The sequence below is a fragment of the Penicillium antarcticum genome (assembly GCF_028974205.1).
Source record: "Penicillium antarcticum strain IBT 31339 chromosome Unknown utg000002l_segment0_segment0, whole genome shotgun sequence".
Taxonomy (NCBI): domain Eukaryota; kingdom Fungi; phylum Ascomycota; class Eurotiomycetes; order Eurotiales; family Aspergillaceae; genus Penicillium; species Penicillium antarcticum.
The window spans coordinates 656,284-670,347 of NW_026695300.1; the positions used below are offsets into that span (position 1 = coordinate 656,284).

Sequence of the window (14,064 nt, forward strand, 5' to 3'; positions counted from 1 at the left end):
CCCGGCGGGCTTTCGGGTTCCACGGCGCAGCAATTAATCCGCCTCAAAAGATGCGGAGGACGCTCCATGTGGATCGCCGCGCTGAAATGTGGCGGCGCGAATTCCTATTTGAAACTTCCTGGCCTGGCCTTAAAAACCGACTCGACTAGCCGGTCGAATTTCCTGGTTTGGCAAGTCATACGGGAGTTCCAGTGTCGAGAACTGCCGAGTAGGGTGCAAGAACATCCGCGCCAACCTCAGAATTATCATATTCAGGGCCATTGCCCCGAAGGCGCCAATAGCATACCAATCTAGACTCATCAGTGAATGGACGCCAGGCCAGAATCCCGGAATGAAAGGGTCTCTTAAGTTTCAGGCCGAAACAGGACCTTTCCAGGAAGGAATCCTATTAATCAATCGACTGCGGTTGGCGCACGCGCACGGGAGGCTCTGGGTTGATAGATGGACTCGTGGCCGGTAAAATGCGACGAAGTTTCAGAGCTTTAATGGGATATGATCGACACCAGTTTGTTGTCTTTATCCTCGAGGTGACTCTCCAGTCCACTACTTAAGTCATGTAGATGTGCTCCGAGAAAAAAACTAAACGTGAGACACAAGTATCCTTATTGAACCATCGTCCATTCAATATTCTTCAATCGGCTCTGTTACCATGCAAACATTTTCCAAAATAAGCGTGCTCGCATGTTCTATGGCTGCCGGACAAGTCCTGGCCACTGTTACCCAGGGAATCTCCGACAACATCTACAATCGTCTGGTTGAAATGGCCACCATATCCCAGGCTGCCTACGCGAACTTGTGCAACATTCCGGCGACCATAACCACGGTGGAGAAGATATACAATCCCCAGACAGATATCAACGGATGGGTTCTCCGCGACGACAGTCGTCAAGAAATTATCACTGTCTTTCGCGGCACCGGCAGTGATACGAACCTGCAGCTCGATACCAACTACACTCTCGCGCCTTTCGATACCCTTCCTGAATGTGTCGGCTGTGAAGTGCATGGCGGATACTATCTTGGATGGGTCTCAGTCCAAGATCAGGTTGAGTCCCTCGTTCAACAGCAAGCTAGCAAGTACCCGGAGTATGCATTGACGGTCACGGGCCATAGGTATGATAATGATGCTCTTCCCTTACTCAACCATCTTATACTCCTTCTTCCTATCCCATGTTGATGTTTCCTGATTGGCTTGACTAACACACGAGCCAGTCTGGGCGCCTCAATGGCAGCCATAACTGCCGCCCAGCTGTCCGCCACATACAATCAGGTTAGCTTGTACACCTTCGGCGAGCCGCGGACCGGAAACCAAGCGTATGCGTCGTACATGAATGAGGGGTTCGAAGCGGCGAGCCCTACGACAACCCGGTTCTTCCGAATTACCCATAGTAACGATGGCATCCCAAACCTGCCTCCAGCTGAGCAAGGCTATGTTCATTCCGGCGTTGAATACTGGAGTGTTGACCCCGTTAGCCCTGAAAACACGAATGTTTGCACTGGAGACGAGGTTCAGTGCTGCGAGGCTCAGGGCGGACAGGGAGTGAATGATGCTCACGTTACTTATTTCGGAATGAGTAGTGGTGCTTGCACCTGGTAAATAGGATTGAGTTTGCTAAACCAATCCGTGGACTTCGAAAGCTGGAAGACAAGACATGAGAGCATTGGCGAATTTTATTTCACTCACAGATAAAAGTGCACGTACAGCTCGGAGAGAGAGCTATGCTGATAGTGACATTTCAATTAGAAATATTCTTGGAACAAAATTTTTCAAATCGTCGCTCAATTACGCACCATTTGAAGTTCAGAGATAGTCCGTAGTTCGAGATAATTCGTCACATCGTTAAACATCTTAGCTGCCTGAACTAAAGTTGATGACCGCCGGCTCTTGCCTTCCATGAGATTGTGCGCTTCTCCTTTTCTATTAAATGGCACAGCATTCTCAGGCAAAACACCCTAATGTTGCGCTTGCTTGAAGATGTTCTTTAAAACCATCTGCGCTCAATGGAAGCACGAAGGCAGGCCGTCTGTCCGAACCGGCCACTTTCTGAAATATATTACATATATGGCGCCGGTCTAGTTCCTTCTTCAAGCTCTGAAGAACATGATAGAGCTTAGGTTGAAATTGCCTCTCAAGCCGAGGTGAAAGTATTGCCATGTGGTTTCCACGCTCCAGTTGTACAGAACTCGGTTCAATTCCTCATTCGACCCCCTTTGGAATATTCATCGATTACTCAACTACGGTACGCGACATCCTGAACCTCAACACTGTGCATAGTCTTCCGTAGCAAAGTTTACACCCGTCTAGGTGTCACAGCGCTTTCGCAATCGCGCGCCACGGAAGCAGTGTACGTAGTGTTATACTTCCTATATAATTTTCGCTCATGAAGTAAGTCTGTGTCCAGCCCCAGTCAGAAGCAAATGGCAGGCAGAAGAATCGAGTAGCCTAGGCAATGTACCACTCCAATATCTGCAGAACTATCTGCGTGCAGTTCCATTGAGATTGATAGGAAACAAGAAAATAGAATTGTATCTCACTGGCCGCTTGCATCCAACAGAACATAGTACTACAGAAACCTAGATGGAGATAGATGGACACAGATGTAAACAAACATAAAGCAGATATTGCAAACATGCTCATGACTGGAATCATTTTCATCGAAGACGATGTGTTGGGGAATAAATGGATGAATAAATTGGGTACAAAGTAATGAATCCCACGATGTATGGCAGTGCACGTCGGGATCTAGAAGAAACATTGGAGGTGACGGGGTATCTGAGCGAGGCGTCAAGGAGATCAAGTAAGACGGAAATTAGAGAACCGAAACATAGGAAAACGTGGTCATTCAAGCGCCTCCTTTTTGGGCCTTTTCTTGGGCGCGACTGGCGCGAGCAGCCTTGACCAAGGGGGCGAGGTGCGAAAGGGGTGCACAGAAGGACATGAATGGGTGCTGAAAGAGTTAGTGCTGGCTATAGAAATAGGGTACAGTGACATACCTTCAAGAGGTCGTGTGCCGACGCCCGCTTCTCGGGGTCGACCTTAAGAGCGAAGTGAAGGAACTCGCGGAAGATAGGGGTGAGGTTGTGTTCATCTTTGATTGTTGGTGTTCCATTGGTGGCAATGAGATACAGCGCACGCAATGGCGACTCGGTCAAGTATGGTGGCTCGCCCTCGATCATCTCAATGGCCATGATACCCAAACTCCAGATGTCGACCTTGCGGCCGTACTCTTTACGAGTAACGACCTCGGGAGCCATCCAGTATGGGGTACCGACCATGGTGTTCCGCTTGTTATGCGACTCGTTGATTTGGGCACAGAAGCCGAAGTCAGCTAGGCAGTGTTAGTATGCCATTCATTAAGGTCAAAGAATGTAGAGACTTACTCAGCTTGATATTACCATCCAGGGAAAGCAAAATGTTGTCAGACTTGATATCTCGGTGAATAACGCCCTTAGAATGCAAGTGCTGGAGACCGCTCAAAGTCTTAAGGGAATGATTAGCATCTCGTAGTTACCTTCACCGGTACTGTAACTCACCTCTCGACAGACTGCGGCGATCTGTGCTTCGCTCATAATGTTGAAAGTGACCACATCTGTGAGACTGCCACCTTCCATGTATTCCATAACAACCCAAAGATCCAATCCGTGCAGGTAGCTCTCGAGGAAGTTGACAATGTTCTTGTGCTTGCTGTCCTTCATAACGAGGATTTCGTTGATAATTAGGTCCTTCTTGGGTTGCAAATCCAAGTTCATCTGCTTGATCGCAACACAATTGTTGTCAGGAAGTTCATACGCGGTAAACACTCCACCCGAAGCACCTTGACCAATCTTGTTGAGGTTGTAATAGATTTGCGTAGGATCGCCTTCGCGACAGATGGACATCAAACGCGACCGGATATCCATAGCAGTGCTTTGGCGCTGGCGCTGTCGGGGTCGAGCAGCCGGGGGAGCGCGCGTAGAAGGCGACACACCAGACGACAGATCGGGTGCCGGGGCAGTGGTTGAGGTGGAGATGGCCGGAGGCTGCTGTGCCTGTTGGCGCTGGCTGCGATTGCGATCCAGTGCCTGCTGGGCTGCGGCCATAACCTGCTCCTGCTGTCGCTGGTATTGTGTCGGGGATGCGATAACATTCGGTGCGTTGGACGCAGGCGTCCCGTTTCGGGAGGTGGAGGGACTGCGATGCGGTGAAGGCAATGTCTCGGTTTCTGGTATCGTCGGAGTACCAAATGAAGAACCGTAGGTTTCTAGCTGGGGTCTTTGCGGGGCACCGTAGGAATTCGAGACCGGGGGTTGCGGAGGAGGACGGGATGGGGTCATGCCTGGGGGCTTAGGAGGAGCGCGATGCGGCACCATACCGCCCAGTGATGGGGACATGCTCGGTGTGCCTGCTGGAGGCCCGCGTGGAATTGGTGGTGGTGCCCGCGGATTCTCGAAACTGCTCTCGTGGTTTTGCGGGAATCGTGGGCTGCCCGGAGGAGACGGTCCTCTTGGACTCGTCGCTTGCGTCGCTTGCGCATTGTCGAATTTGTGCCAGACTTCATCGTCGCTATCGCCACGGGTGTTCTTCTCGTAGAAGCGCATGATGTCCATCATGGTTTGCGGGTGCTCCTCCTGCTCCTTTTTGGAGATACCATTCTCCTGAAGTAACCGCTGCCATTCCTTGGGAAGACCAGTGAATTGACCAGTTTGATTATCGTAACCAACGTGGGTAACGTGGACTGGATTCTCAGGGGCTGAAATTTTCATGTTGCGACCGGGGGAGCCAAGCATACTGTCCACGAACCTGGAGAAGCTCGCCTTCTTGCTCTGTCTCGTTCGCGGGGCCGGCGGCGCGTTGCCATCATCGGAATATCGTTTGGCATTCGCCGCCCGCTCCGTCTCGCGATGAGCAAAAGGATCCATTCGTTGGGTGAGCGTGGTGAAACTGGCTGACTGGCGGAGTGAGTGGCGTCCGCGGTTATCGGGGCTGGCGTGTTGAGATTGGGGACCGGGGGCTTGCTGGGAATGAGGATCTGATTCAGCGCTGTTCTCATCCAATGCACTGAGCATGCCCCGCGTTTCGTAAGGGGCGCCTAGTTCATCTGAGCTTTGCTCGTTGTAGGAGAAGCGGTTCGAGCTGCGAGTGCGGGACCGAGAGGTGAAGTTGGAGAAAAAGCCGCTGGATTCGTCGTTAGAGGGCGACGGCCCGCCACTGTTCTGTTCCAGTGACGATGAGGAGGAGCCGAATTGTGCGTTGGATCGCGACCGATTATGCTCGCGACTCCCGCTGGGTGAGGAACGGGGATAGACGGGGGCGGAGGGGGTGCGTTTGAGCGATGTGGTGCTTTGATGACTGCGAAGAATGCGCGAACTGAAGCTAGGGGGTCCTTGTGAAGTTTGCTAGACGCTCGGCGGAATTTCAATGGGAAATTGTCCTGATTCATGGTGCGTAGAGTTTCTGTCTCTACACGAGACAGATTGAAATTGGGCCGAGGAGGGGTCAAAGGACTTTTTCACTCGACCAACCACGATGAGATGGAGGATAACCGAGTCCCCAGAGATGAGGAATGGAAGGTTGGAAGGGAACAATAGGTGAGGTCTGGAATGGAGGAGGAGAGAAGTTGCACGTGGAGACCAGAAAAGGGGAGTGGCTGGGTTGACAGGTAAACGGCAGAGAGTATGAGAGTTAACTTGTAACGTTAAGACTCTCTTAGAATAGATCTGTTAATCCTCCGATATCAAGGCTGAGTCTCACTTCATATTATTGCTATACCTCATTTCTGAGAGACACGTACAGTTGCTATTCTACTATACTATTCTACACACCTACGAACGCAATTACTGCATATTCCGCGACTCCTAAAAAGGTTAAACGCTGTTCAACGCAGGTCCTTAACATTTCATCCGCACAGATCCCGCCTTTCCTTCCTTTCCTCCATTTCCTCCATTTCCTCCATTTCCTTCTCATTTCCGGCCACTGCACCCGACTGGGGAAATTTCTTCCTGCGCCACTGCCATCTACGAGGATTACGGTCTTACCCTAGAGTCTATCGTGTTCACCGATATCGGGAACTTACACTTCACTTGATCCATTCTCATATCCAATATTTAGCACTTTTATCTGATGGCGGGAGATGGCATCTTAAGAGTGAGAATGAGGCGCCCACCGGATGCTAAGAACCTATCGCCACTGGCTGACTCGCTATATTCGAGTAATAGTCGCGATTGGACATACTCGAACTGTTGGCTCGCCCATGTCGTAACATGCCAGTGCCAACTTGGGGCTACTGTTTGATTCCCTGCGCTTTAGTCTGGATACTCGTAGGGTTGGTATATCATCATAGCGCTGATGACTCCAGGCATAGTGGCAAGCATTGTACAGGCTCTTCCCACTGCTAAAGGTAAGTTATATTGTGGGTGATGGCATTCTGGGCGATAATTTCGGCTGTCTCTTTCGGTACAAGATCGACAGCCCCCTTCCCCTATCCCAAAGGTACTATCCTAACATGATCTAGCTCTGTGAGTCTGCTTCCGGAGGTTTATTTATCTCAAAGTTCGCTAGTTGTGTACATATGTACATGTCACGGCTACTCCAGTTCTTCAGGCCGAAGATCGGAGATAGTGCGCGAATCTTCAGCTTATGTAGATGGCCCGAGATCCGAAAATCCTACCGGAACAGATTACCTCTGGAGAGCCACTGGACAACCTCAAGTCGAAATCAGCGACATCTTCAGGCAAAACCTCGGCGAATTTCCTGTGGAGTCACAGATCTAGCCCAGACGTGGATGCTCCACATGATAGAGAAGAGAGTTTGGCAGGATTGACATCACCTGAAGCTACTTTAAAAGCCCACGTACCCCCCCCCTAAAGCTCACATTCCAGCTATATCCAGTCTGACTATTCAACATGGCAACCCATATCACCCCCCAAGCCAGCCAGGCCAATGCCACAATCCCCTCGGCATTCGCTGTATACAACACCAGCTTTCTAGACATAATCGGCCATACCCCCAAACTAGACCTACTCGTGGAAAACAATGACTACCCCTTCGCCCACGAAGCAAGCGTCTATATCCCAACCACAGACGAGCTCTTCATGTCCAGCAACATGTTCACAGACCCAACAACCAACCAAAAAACAATCAAAATCTCAAAGGTCAGCTTGAACAAGTACCCGCTCACAGCCGAGATCGTCAACACCACCGTGTCCATGGCAAACGGCGGCATCAATCACAACAACGGCATCCTCTGGACTGCCCAGGGTGGTCTCAATGATACGGGTGGTCTAGTCCAGATGTCTGTTACACCGCCGTACAAGACGGAGATGCTTCTGGATTCCTTCTACGGACGCCAGTTCAATTCGCTGAACGATGTCGCCGTGCATGATGATGGGTCGATCTGGTTTACGGATCCTATTTATGGGTATGTCCAGGGGATTCGGCCGAAGCCTAAGTTGCCCAGTCAGGTTTATCGGTTTGATCCTGTTACTGGGGATGTGAGGGTTGTTGCTGATGGGTTTGGACGGCCTAATGGGATTAGTTTCTCACCTGATCAGATGATTGTTTATATCACTGATACAGCGGAGACCGTTGGTGATGGGTCCAAGGATTATTCTTTGCCTGCTACTATGTAAGTTTGATCTTGAATGTTGAAGGGCTGTTGCTAATCTATCTAGCTACGCGTTTGATGTTACTACCTCCCACGGCCAGCCCTTCTTGACTAACCGCCGTGTCTTTGCTATGCCTGGTGTTGGTATTCCCGATGGTATCAAGGTCGATACCAAGGGCAATGTCTATGCTGGATGTGGCGATGGCGTCAACGTGTGGTCTCCCGGTGGTGTTCTGCTTGGCAAGATTCTTGTCAAAAATGGCACTTCTAACTTCTCGTTTGGTCTTAATGGCCGCATGTTTATTCTCAACGAGAATAAGCTTTACTCTGCGCAGCTGAACCGTAAGGTTCAGGGTACCCTTGTGAAGGCGTGAGTGTTGGGTTGTTCAGTTGCCTCGCAGTAGCATTTGTGTTTTGTTCTGATATATAGGGTGAAGAAGGATGCAAATGCTTCCCACACGAAAGACATGGTGGCTTGGAGCATTATATTAGCTAATATGTACTCCTACCAGAATCCTCAATACTCTGAGTCGGTGAGCATCAAATTCCGCAAGAGCACTGTGTATATCAATAGAGATGATACAGTTCTATCGATTCGAAAGGTTACTGCAGATAGTGTATTCGAAATTGTCGTATCTTGATCTCAATACAGAATTTGCAGTATCGGCTGCTCCTGCTTGTCTAATTCTTCATGACTTCTCCAATAGCATGTGCCACGTGTTGGACATTGTCTTTGTTCAATCCACACACACTCATCCGACCTGATGGTAACAAGTAGACATGAAACTCATCTCGCAGCCGTGCAACATGTTCCTTGGTCAGCCCTGTATAGCTAAACATTCCAGTTTGCGCCTCAACATGCGACCAATCCTGCTGTGTCTCTTTTTCAAGCCTCAGCCTCAGCTCATGCCTCATTTCCCGAATTCGTGAGCTCATAGTTTCCAAATCCGCTTTCCACTGGTCTCTCAATTCCCGATCCCCAAGGACCATCTCAACAATGCTTGCCCCGAACCGAGGCGGATTAGAATACTCCGCTCGCGCAATATTCATCAATTCACTACGAGCGCCCTTCGCCGAAAGATGCGGCGCAACAACCAAATGCAAAGCACCAACACGCTCGCCATACAGCCCAAAGTTCTTCGAAAATGACTGTGCCACACACAAACCGGGAGGTGTCTCGAAGGCAAGGACATTCTCCACGAAATAGCGAACTGCCCACGCATCGCCGTCAACATTGCCAGTCGCGAGGCCTTGATACGCACTGTCGAAGACGACAAATAACTGCTTGCGCCGGACGACCTCCGCAACCTGCATCCAATGAGACTTTGACAAGTCCACCCCAGTAGGATTATGCGCGCAAGCTTGCAGGATGACGACGTCGTTAGGCTCGGCTTGATCCAGAGAATCCAGCATCCCGACTATATCGACTTCTTTCGAGGCAGGGGAGTAGTAGGGATATTCTGCAACTGTAACCTCGGCCATTTCCCAAATCGATTTATGGTTAATCCACGTCGGGCCCGGGATGAACACGCGATTTGGACGAAGGTGGCGGGCCAGGAATGTTGCTGCTAGGTGGTTTGCGCCTGTACCGGACACTGTTTGAACCGATGCTATATTATCTTGGAGTTTGGATGCAGCGGGTCCAAAGACGAGGTCTTTTGCCAAGTGGATGAAAGTTGGTGATCCTGCAATGCCCAAGTATTCGTGGATGGTGTCGCTGAGATACTGCTTTGCCTATTCTTGTCGTTAATTGTTGTCTTTTTTTGCCGCATAATGCTGTTAAAAGTACCTTTTTGACACTGGGCAAGAGCCAGGGCTTTCCGTCTTCTCCGCGGTATGCTCCGGCAATTAAAGACACTTTGTTGTGATGAGTGTCTACATCGAAGTCGGCCATGAGACCGAACGCAGTGTCCGCTGGGGTAATCGCCAGATCAAGATATTGACTTCCCATCATTGACGTAGATCTTTGAGCTGGCGACCTTGAAGCCAAGTTTCTTTGTAGAGATAGCTTTGATGATGTCTCACGCGTGTCCCGAGAAAGGATGCGTTCGAAGATTTAACATGTCGGCCCTATTAACCTGACTCTCTCAACCAAAGTCACGGCATAATGATAGGTTGCCGAATTCATAGATTGGTGTTGACTGAGATTAGCTTCGGGTATCGCCCACTTTGCCGAGATCTTGGCCGGGCATGTCCAAATGTATAGCGGCGAAACGGATATCTCACAGATCGATACAGTTAACTCGGCGTAGTGGTACCTTGTCGGCACCCTCGCCTATGATGTTCTATTGCAGCCTGGTGTTCCTTGGTCTTGCTCTTTCTCGTATGCACTTTATGGCTTCGGCAGGACGAGCTTCGGGACCTATTCTTTACGCGACATCGCCACTGGCTGAAGAAGCTACCCCAACGACCGGTGAAGCAAACTTGATAATTTTGAGCAGCCCTTTGTGTTTCGCCGAGCTCAACTACATGACTCGGTCAAAGCCATCCCCTGCCGTCAGTCCGAACTTCATATAGCCACCACATAGCCTAAGGGTTCATATCTCTTCTTTTTTTTTTTTTTTTTTTTTTGTGAAACAGTCCTCCCAAATTACTTTGACTACAGATCTCAACGGTCGACGCCATGAGCCAACCCAGCATTTTGGATCGACTTTCGACGCTCGACACCAATACCATGTCTGATGCCTTGGATTTTCTCAAGCTCAAAGGAGCCACATACGGCTTGCGGCCCCTCTGGGACTGCCCGAAGATTTGTGGACGCGCCAGTACGGTGAAAGTGGGCATCAAGAAAGGCACCGCTCCCACGACTCATCTAATCACCCCGGTGGTAGATGCTGTCACGACGGATGATCGCATTCTCGTCATCTCTGGTGGCATGGAGGGCGTCTCATGCTGGGGAGATATCCTCGCGAATGCCTCACAGATGAAACAAATCCGCGGGACCATCATCGATGGAATGAGTCGTGACATCGACGGCAGCCGCGACATTGGATATCCCCTTTACGGCCGTGGCGTGACCATGATCAGCGCTCGTAACCGAATCGTGCAACTAGACTCGGGCATTCCCCTTGAGGTGCGAGGCGTCATGGTGAACCAAGATGATAATGTGATCGCCGACAATTGCGGAACGGTGTTTATTCCAGCTGAGCACATTGAGGAGGTCGTGGAACTAGGAACAAAAATCGATCGTCGTCAGGCCCTTATGGTCCAGGATGTCCGAGGCGACAAATCTGTGTCATGATGCCAAATTTGAAGCCATACGCCAATTTACAACGTCGCCGGCAGCTGCTACATCTGCGATGTCTTCTAAGCGGAATCCCAAGGAAGCCAGTGTCGAGGATCAAGAGTTGTCGGCGCTGTTCGCCAACTCAGATACCCCTGGGGTCTCTGATGCGCTTGATAAACTTGGGATTCCCAGACAGGCGTTCAATATCATGCCTTTGACTGATTACAAAGATGTCACGGTTGGACCGGCTTACACTGTGCGTTACGTTCCTGCCAGCAACCCACCGGGAAGTGTTGGAGATTTCATCGACGACGTTGCCATGGGTGATGTTGTAGTCATCGACAATGGTGGTCGCACTGATTGTACCGTTTGGGGCGATATCATGACTCAGTACGCTGGTCTGCGAGGCATTGCTGGAACTGTCATTGATGGTGTGTGCCGCGATGTGACCCGTGCGATCCATGATGAGTATCCGATCTTCACTGCTGGGCGTTGGATGCGAACTGGTAAAGATCGTGTTCAGGTTGGGGGCGTCAACGAATCAATTGGTATTGGCAAAGTTCGTGTTCAGCCTCGTGATATCGTTGTTGCCGACGCAAACGGCGTCGTCATTGTTCCGCGAAACCGAGCTCGTGAGGTAGCTGAAGTCGCACGAAAGATCGACAAGAGCGAGGATGGCATCCGGGAGTTGATCGCGGGAGGAGCCTCAATCACCGAGGCGAGAGAAAAGCTTGGTTATCACACGCTGCAGCGCAAGGGTTAACATTGATTTGGAAGAAGTTACTAGGGCCGTACGTGGCAATTTGATAGTCATGAGCACATATTGTCTCTTTTCAATAATACTGTTCCTAGTCACCAAATAATTCAAAGTCGCAACTTCACCTGTCTTATGAGCGTGCAACTTGCAACTCCGATGTATACCAGTTTTGAATCGCCCGAATATCATAACTCATCGCCACAGTATCAAAAACCTCTAGTTGGACTTTGCTTGTAGCGCCATCGTTTGATAATCGACCAACCCATTTCCCATGTTTTCTCGCCGCCGCTACAATCCTTTCGATGGCGTCGACAAATTCAGGCTCATCACCCTTTGCAGGAACGTATCCAAGAACCGATAGAGCCAGGTCATTGGGCCCAATGAAGAGCATGTCTTGACTGATATCAGCGAAACAATATCCTTATAGGATTCGTGGATCGAACTAATCACTAACCAACACCAGGTACAGCACACATCCCGTCGACATTCTCAACTCCGACTTTCGACTCGATCTGAAGACAGGTAATGAGCGTTTCGTTGGCGGATTTCAGGTATGTTGGAATGTCGATGCCGTGGGTGATAGCTGGAAACGCCGAACCTTGCCCACGGAATCCTTGCGGGGGAAACTTGGAACAAGCAACAACGGCTCTTGCTTCGTCGGCGGTATTGATTTGAGGAACAACGATGCCACTACCATTTTAAGCATTGGTCTTGGCAAGTTTCGCGATACTCACTGTGCACCAGCATCCAAAGCTCTTTTAACCAAATCCGAGTGAGTCATTCTGAGACGTACAAGCGGCGACACTCCCATAGCAGCAATTGCAGCTGTTGCACTGTGCATGGAATCATCGCTGATATGGCCGTGCTCACAATCGATGATAATGCCCTGTCTGTTCATTAGTAGATGGATCAAGTATGAAGAACTCCCTGTTGAATCTAAGATCAATACCGGTTTGAGCTACCACTTGGGCTGTTCGAAAAGACGAAAGGCCCAAGAATTTTATGATTGGCTTCGTGTTGGCTCGGAGAGCATTGAGCAGGCGTAAATGTGGGTTGTGAATCAAGCTTGTGATAGCTGATGGGTATACCATTTTGCGTTTCTTCGATAAATCAATGAGGGCTCTTGAATTTTGTACCGGGAGAAGACAGCGATGACAAGGTGTGATATATACAATGCAGATTATAAGCGACGATAATGAATGCAGGAGAAATTTGGTTGTTCTACCACCGGCAACATATGATTATCCCGAGTGGCGCTCATAGTTGAAGTGGTGTTTAGCTTGAAGACATTATTTCCAAGGACTCTTGTTCGCATCTGAGAGATTTCAGGAATATTTCTGGCACAGTGCATAGTGTCGAAAATGTGGTGTCATTCTAATGTCCTTCGAGTAGCCAGTAGGTAATTCTTTGTCTATCGATCCATTTCTTCTCTGTAATATATACAGTTTCTGCTCTATTGTATAATGACGACTACCTAGACAATAGCCGTAGCATTGGAAAGAAGAAACAATTTTACTTTTGATCGACTTGAAATTAAACTTGTATATATATCCTGCAGTCTTCACTTTTGAATAATAATGAATGGTTGTTCCTCTGTCTACCTTGGCGTAAGATTTTATGCGTTGACCTTGACTCCTAATGCCTGAAGCGAACTGTAAGAACTTGTTTTATCTAGGAGCAGAAATGTCTATTTTAAAACACAGATCTGTCGGCTTCCGAATTCTTGGTCTCGGTGAGATGAAGTGTCACCGACGGCAGATTAAGCCTCGCATAGTCATCGGTGACATCGTTTTGAGTACACCGAATACCACGGTGCAATTCAGAGCTCGCCACTCCCTATTTACTCTCGTGTGGCAATTGAAGCCTTCTTTTCAGACGGCAAAACCTCCGCTTCCTTAAAGATTCGTCAGCAACTTAGACCAAGAAAACACGCGCAAGTTACACATATTGTAAATTAAGTTATTCATAGGCCACCCCTGGGATGTCGGACGTACGACTTGGCCCAATGTCGCGGTCAGGAGCAGAACGAGTATCTTGTTCCCTATCGATTCCTGCTTGACGCGATATCCGCATATAACTTTTTGCGCAATTGGGCACATTGTGGAATACATTGGGCTATACTATGCCAAAAAAAAAACAATATCCAAGAATTCAATAACGGCAAAGCCTTTAATAAATATAGAGAGCATGGCGTGCTTTTTTTGCAAGCCATCATAATGACTGATCTGAGTGTACCGTACCGTAAATGCTATTGCTACTAACGCACGGTGGGGGCCTCGACACCTGAATTGTCAGGTCAACTTTATGACCCTCTCAGTCAATCCATTGACGGCGATCGGACTCTACAGTAGATCGCCTGAAGTTATTTAGGCTGGTATCTAGAGCCGAGAACAAAAGGTCACCAGTCGCCATGTTGATGCTCACCCTACCGCCAGCGCTAATGTCTATGTGTTGGTTCCATATTTTTGGCCTCCACGACTCTATGAGAGTGCCTATCGAGA

The 14,064-nt window shown here is 49.3% G+C and overlaps 7 protein-coding genes across 7 annotated transcripts; 4 read left to right on the forward strand and 3 right to left on the reverse strand.

Moving 5' to 3' along the window:
• Positions 1-649: 649 nt before the first annotated feature.
• On the forward strand, positions 650-1,594 carry N7508_001236 (lipase family protein; the record flags this gene model as incomplete). The annotated part of the gene is made up of 2 exons (XM_058459302.1): positions 650-1,110; positions 1,210-1,594. The coding sequence occupies 2 exons, from the start codon at positions 650-652 to the stop codon at positions 1,592-1,594; spliced, it is 846 nt and encodes a 281-aa protein (XP_058322834.1).
• Positions 1,595-2,840: 1,246 nt separating this feature from the next.
• Positions 2,841-5,417, reverse strand: pakA (mitogen-activated protein kinase kinase kinase kinase STE20; the record flags this gene model as incomplete). The annotated part of the gene is made up of 4 exons (XM_058459303.1): positions 2,841-2,945; positions 2,992-3,326; positions 3,510-5,326; positions 5,380-5,417. The coding sequence occupies 4 exons, from the start codon at positions 5,415-5,417 to the stop codon at positions 2,841-2,843; spliced, it is 2,295 nt and encodes a 764-aa protein (XP_058322835.1).
• Positions 5,418-6,879: 1,462 nt separating this feature from the next.
• On the forward strand, positions 6,880-7,954 carry N7508_001238 (SMP-30/gluconolactonase/LRE family protein; the record flags this gene model as incomplete). The annotated part of the gene is made up of 2 exons (XM_058459304.1): positions 6,880-7,601; positions 7,648-7,954. The coding sequence occupies 2 exons, from the start codon at positions 6,880-6,882 to the stop codon at positions 7,952-7,954; spliced, it is 1,029 nt and encodes a 342-aa protein (XP_058322836.1).
• A 307-nt stretch (positions 7,955-8,261) lies between these two features.
• Positions 8,262-9,531, reverse strand: N7508_001239 (uncharacterized protein; the record flags this gene model as incomplete). Its single annotated transcript, XM_058459305.1, has 2 exons — positions 8,262-9,314; positions 9,370-9,531. 2 exons carry the CDS (start codon positions 9,529-9,531, stop codon positions 8,262-8,264), a joined length of 1,215 nt encoding a protein of 404 aa, XP_058322837.1.
• A 672-nt stretch (positions 9,532-10,203) lies between these two features.
• On the forward strand, positions 10,204-10,821 carry N7508_001240 (RraA family protein; the record flags this gene model as incomplete). The annotated part of the gene is made up of 1 exon (XM_058459306.1): positions 10,204-10,821. The coding sequence occupies one exon, from the start codon at positions 10,204-10,206 to the stop codon at positions 10,819-10,821; it is 618 nt and encodes a 205-aa protein (XP_058322838.1).
• Positions 10,822-10,879: 58 nt separating this feature from the next.
• On the forward strand, positions 10,880-11,569 carry N7508_001241 (RraA family protein; the record flags this gene model as incomplete). Its single annotated transcript, XM_058459307.1, has 1 exon — positions 10,880-11,569. One exon carries the CDS (start codon positions 10,880-10,882, stop codon positions 11,567-11,569), a length of 690 nt encoding a protein of 229 aa, XP_058322839.1.
• Positions 11,570-11,693: 124 nt separating this feature from the next.
• Positions 11,694-12,654, reverse strand: N7508_001242 (HpcH/HpaI aldolase family protein; the record flags this gene model as incomplete). Its single annotated transcript, XM_058459308.1, has 4 exons — positions 11,694-11,956; positions 12,018-12,253; positions 12,298-12,453; positions 12,488-12,654. 4 exons carry the CDS (start codon positions 12,652-12,654, stop codon positions 11,694-11,696), a joined length of 822 nt encoding a protein of 273 aa, XP_058322840.1.
• Positions 12,655-14,064: the final 1,410 nt, after the last annotated feature.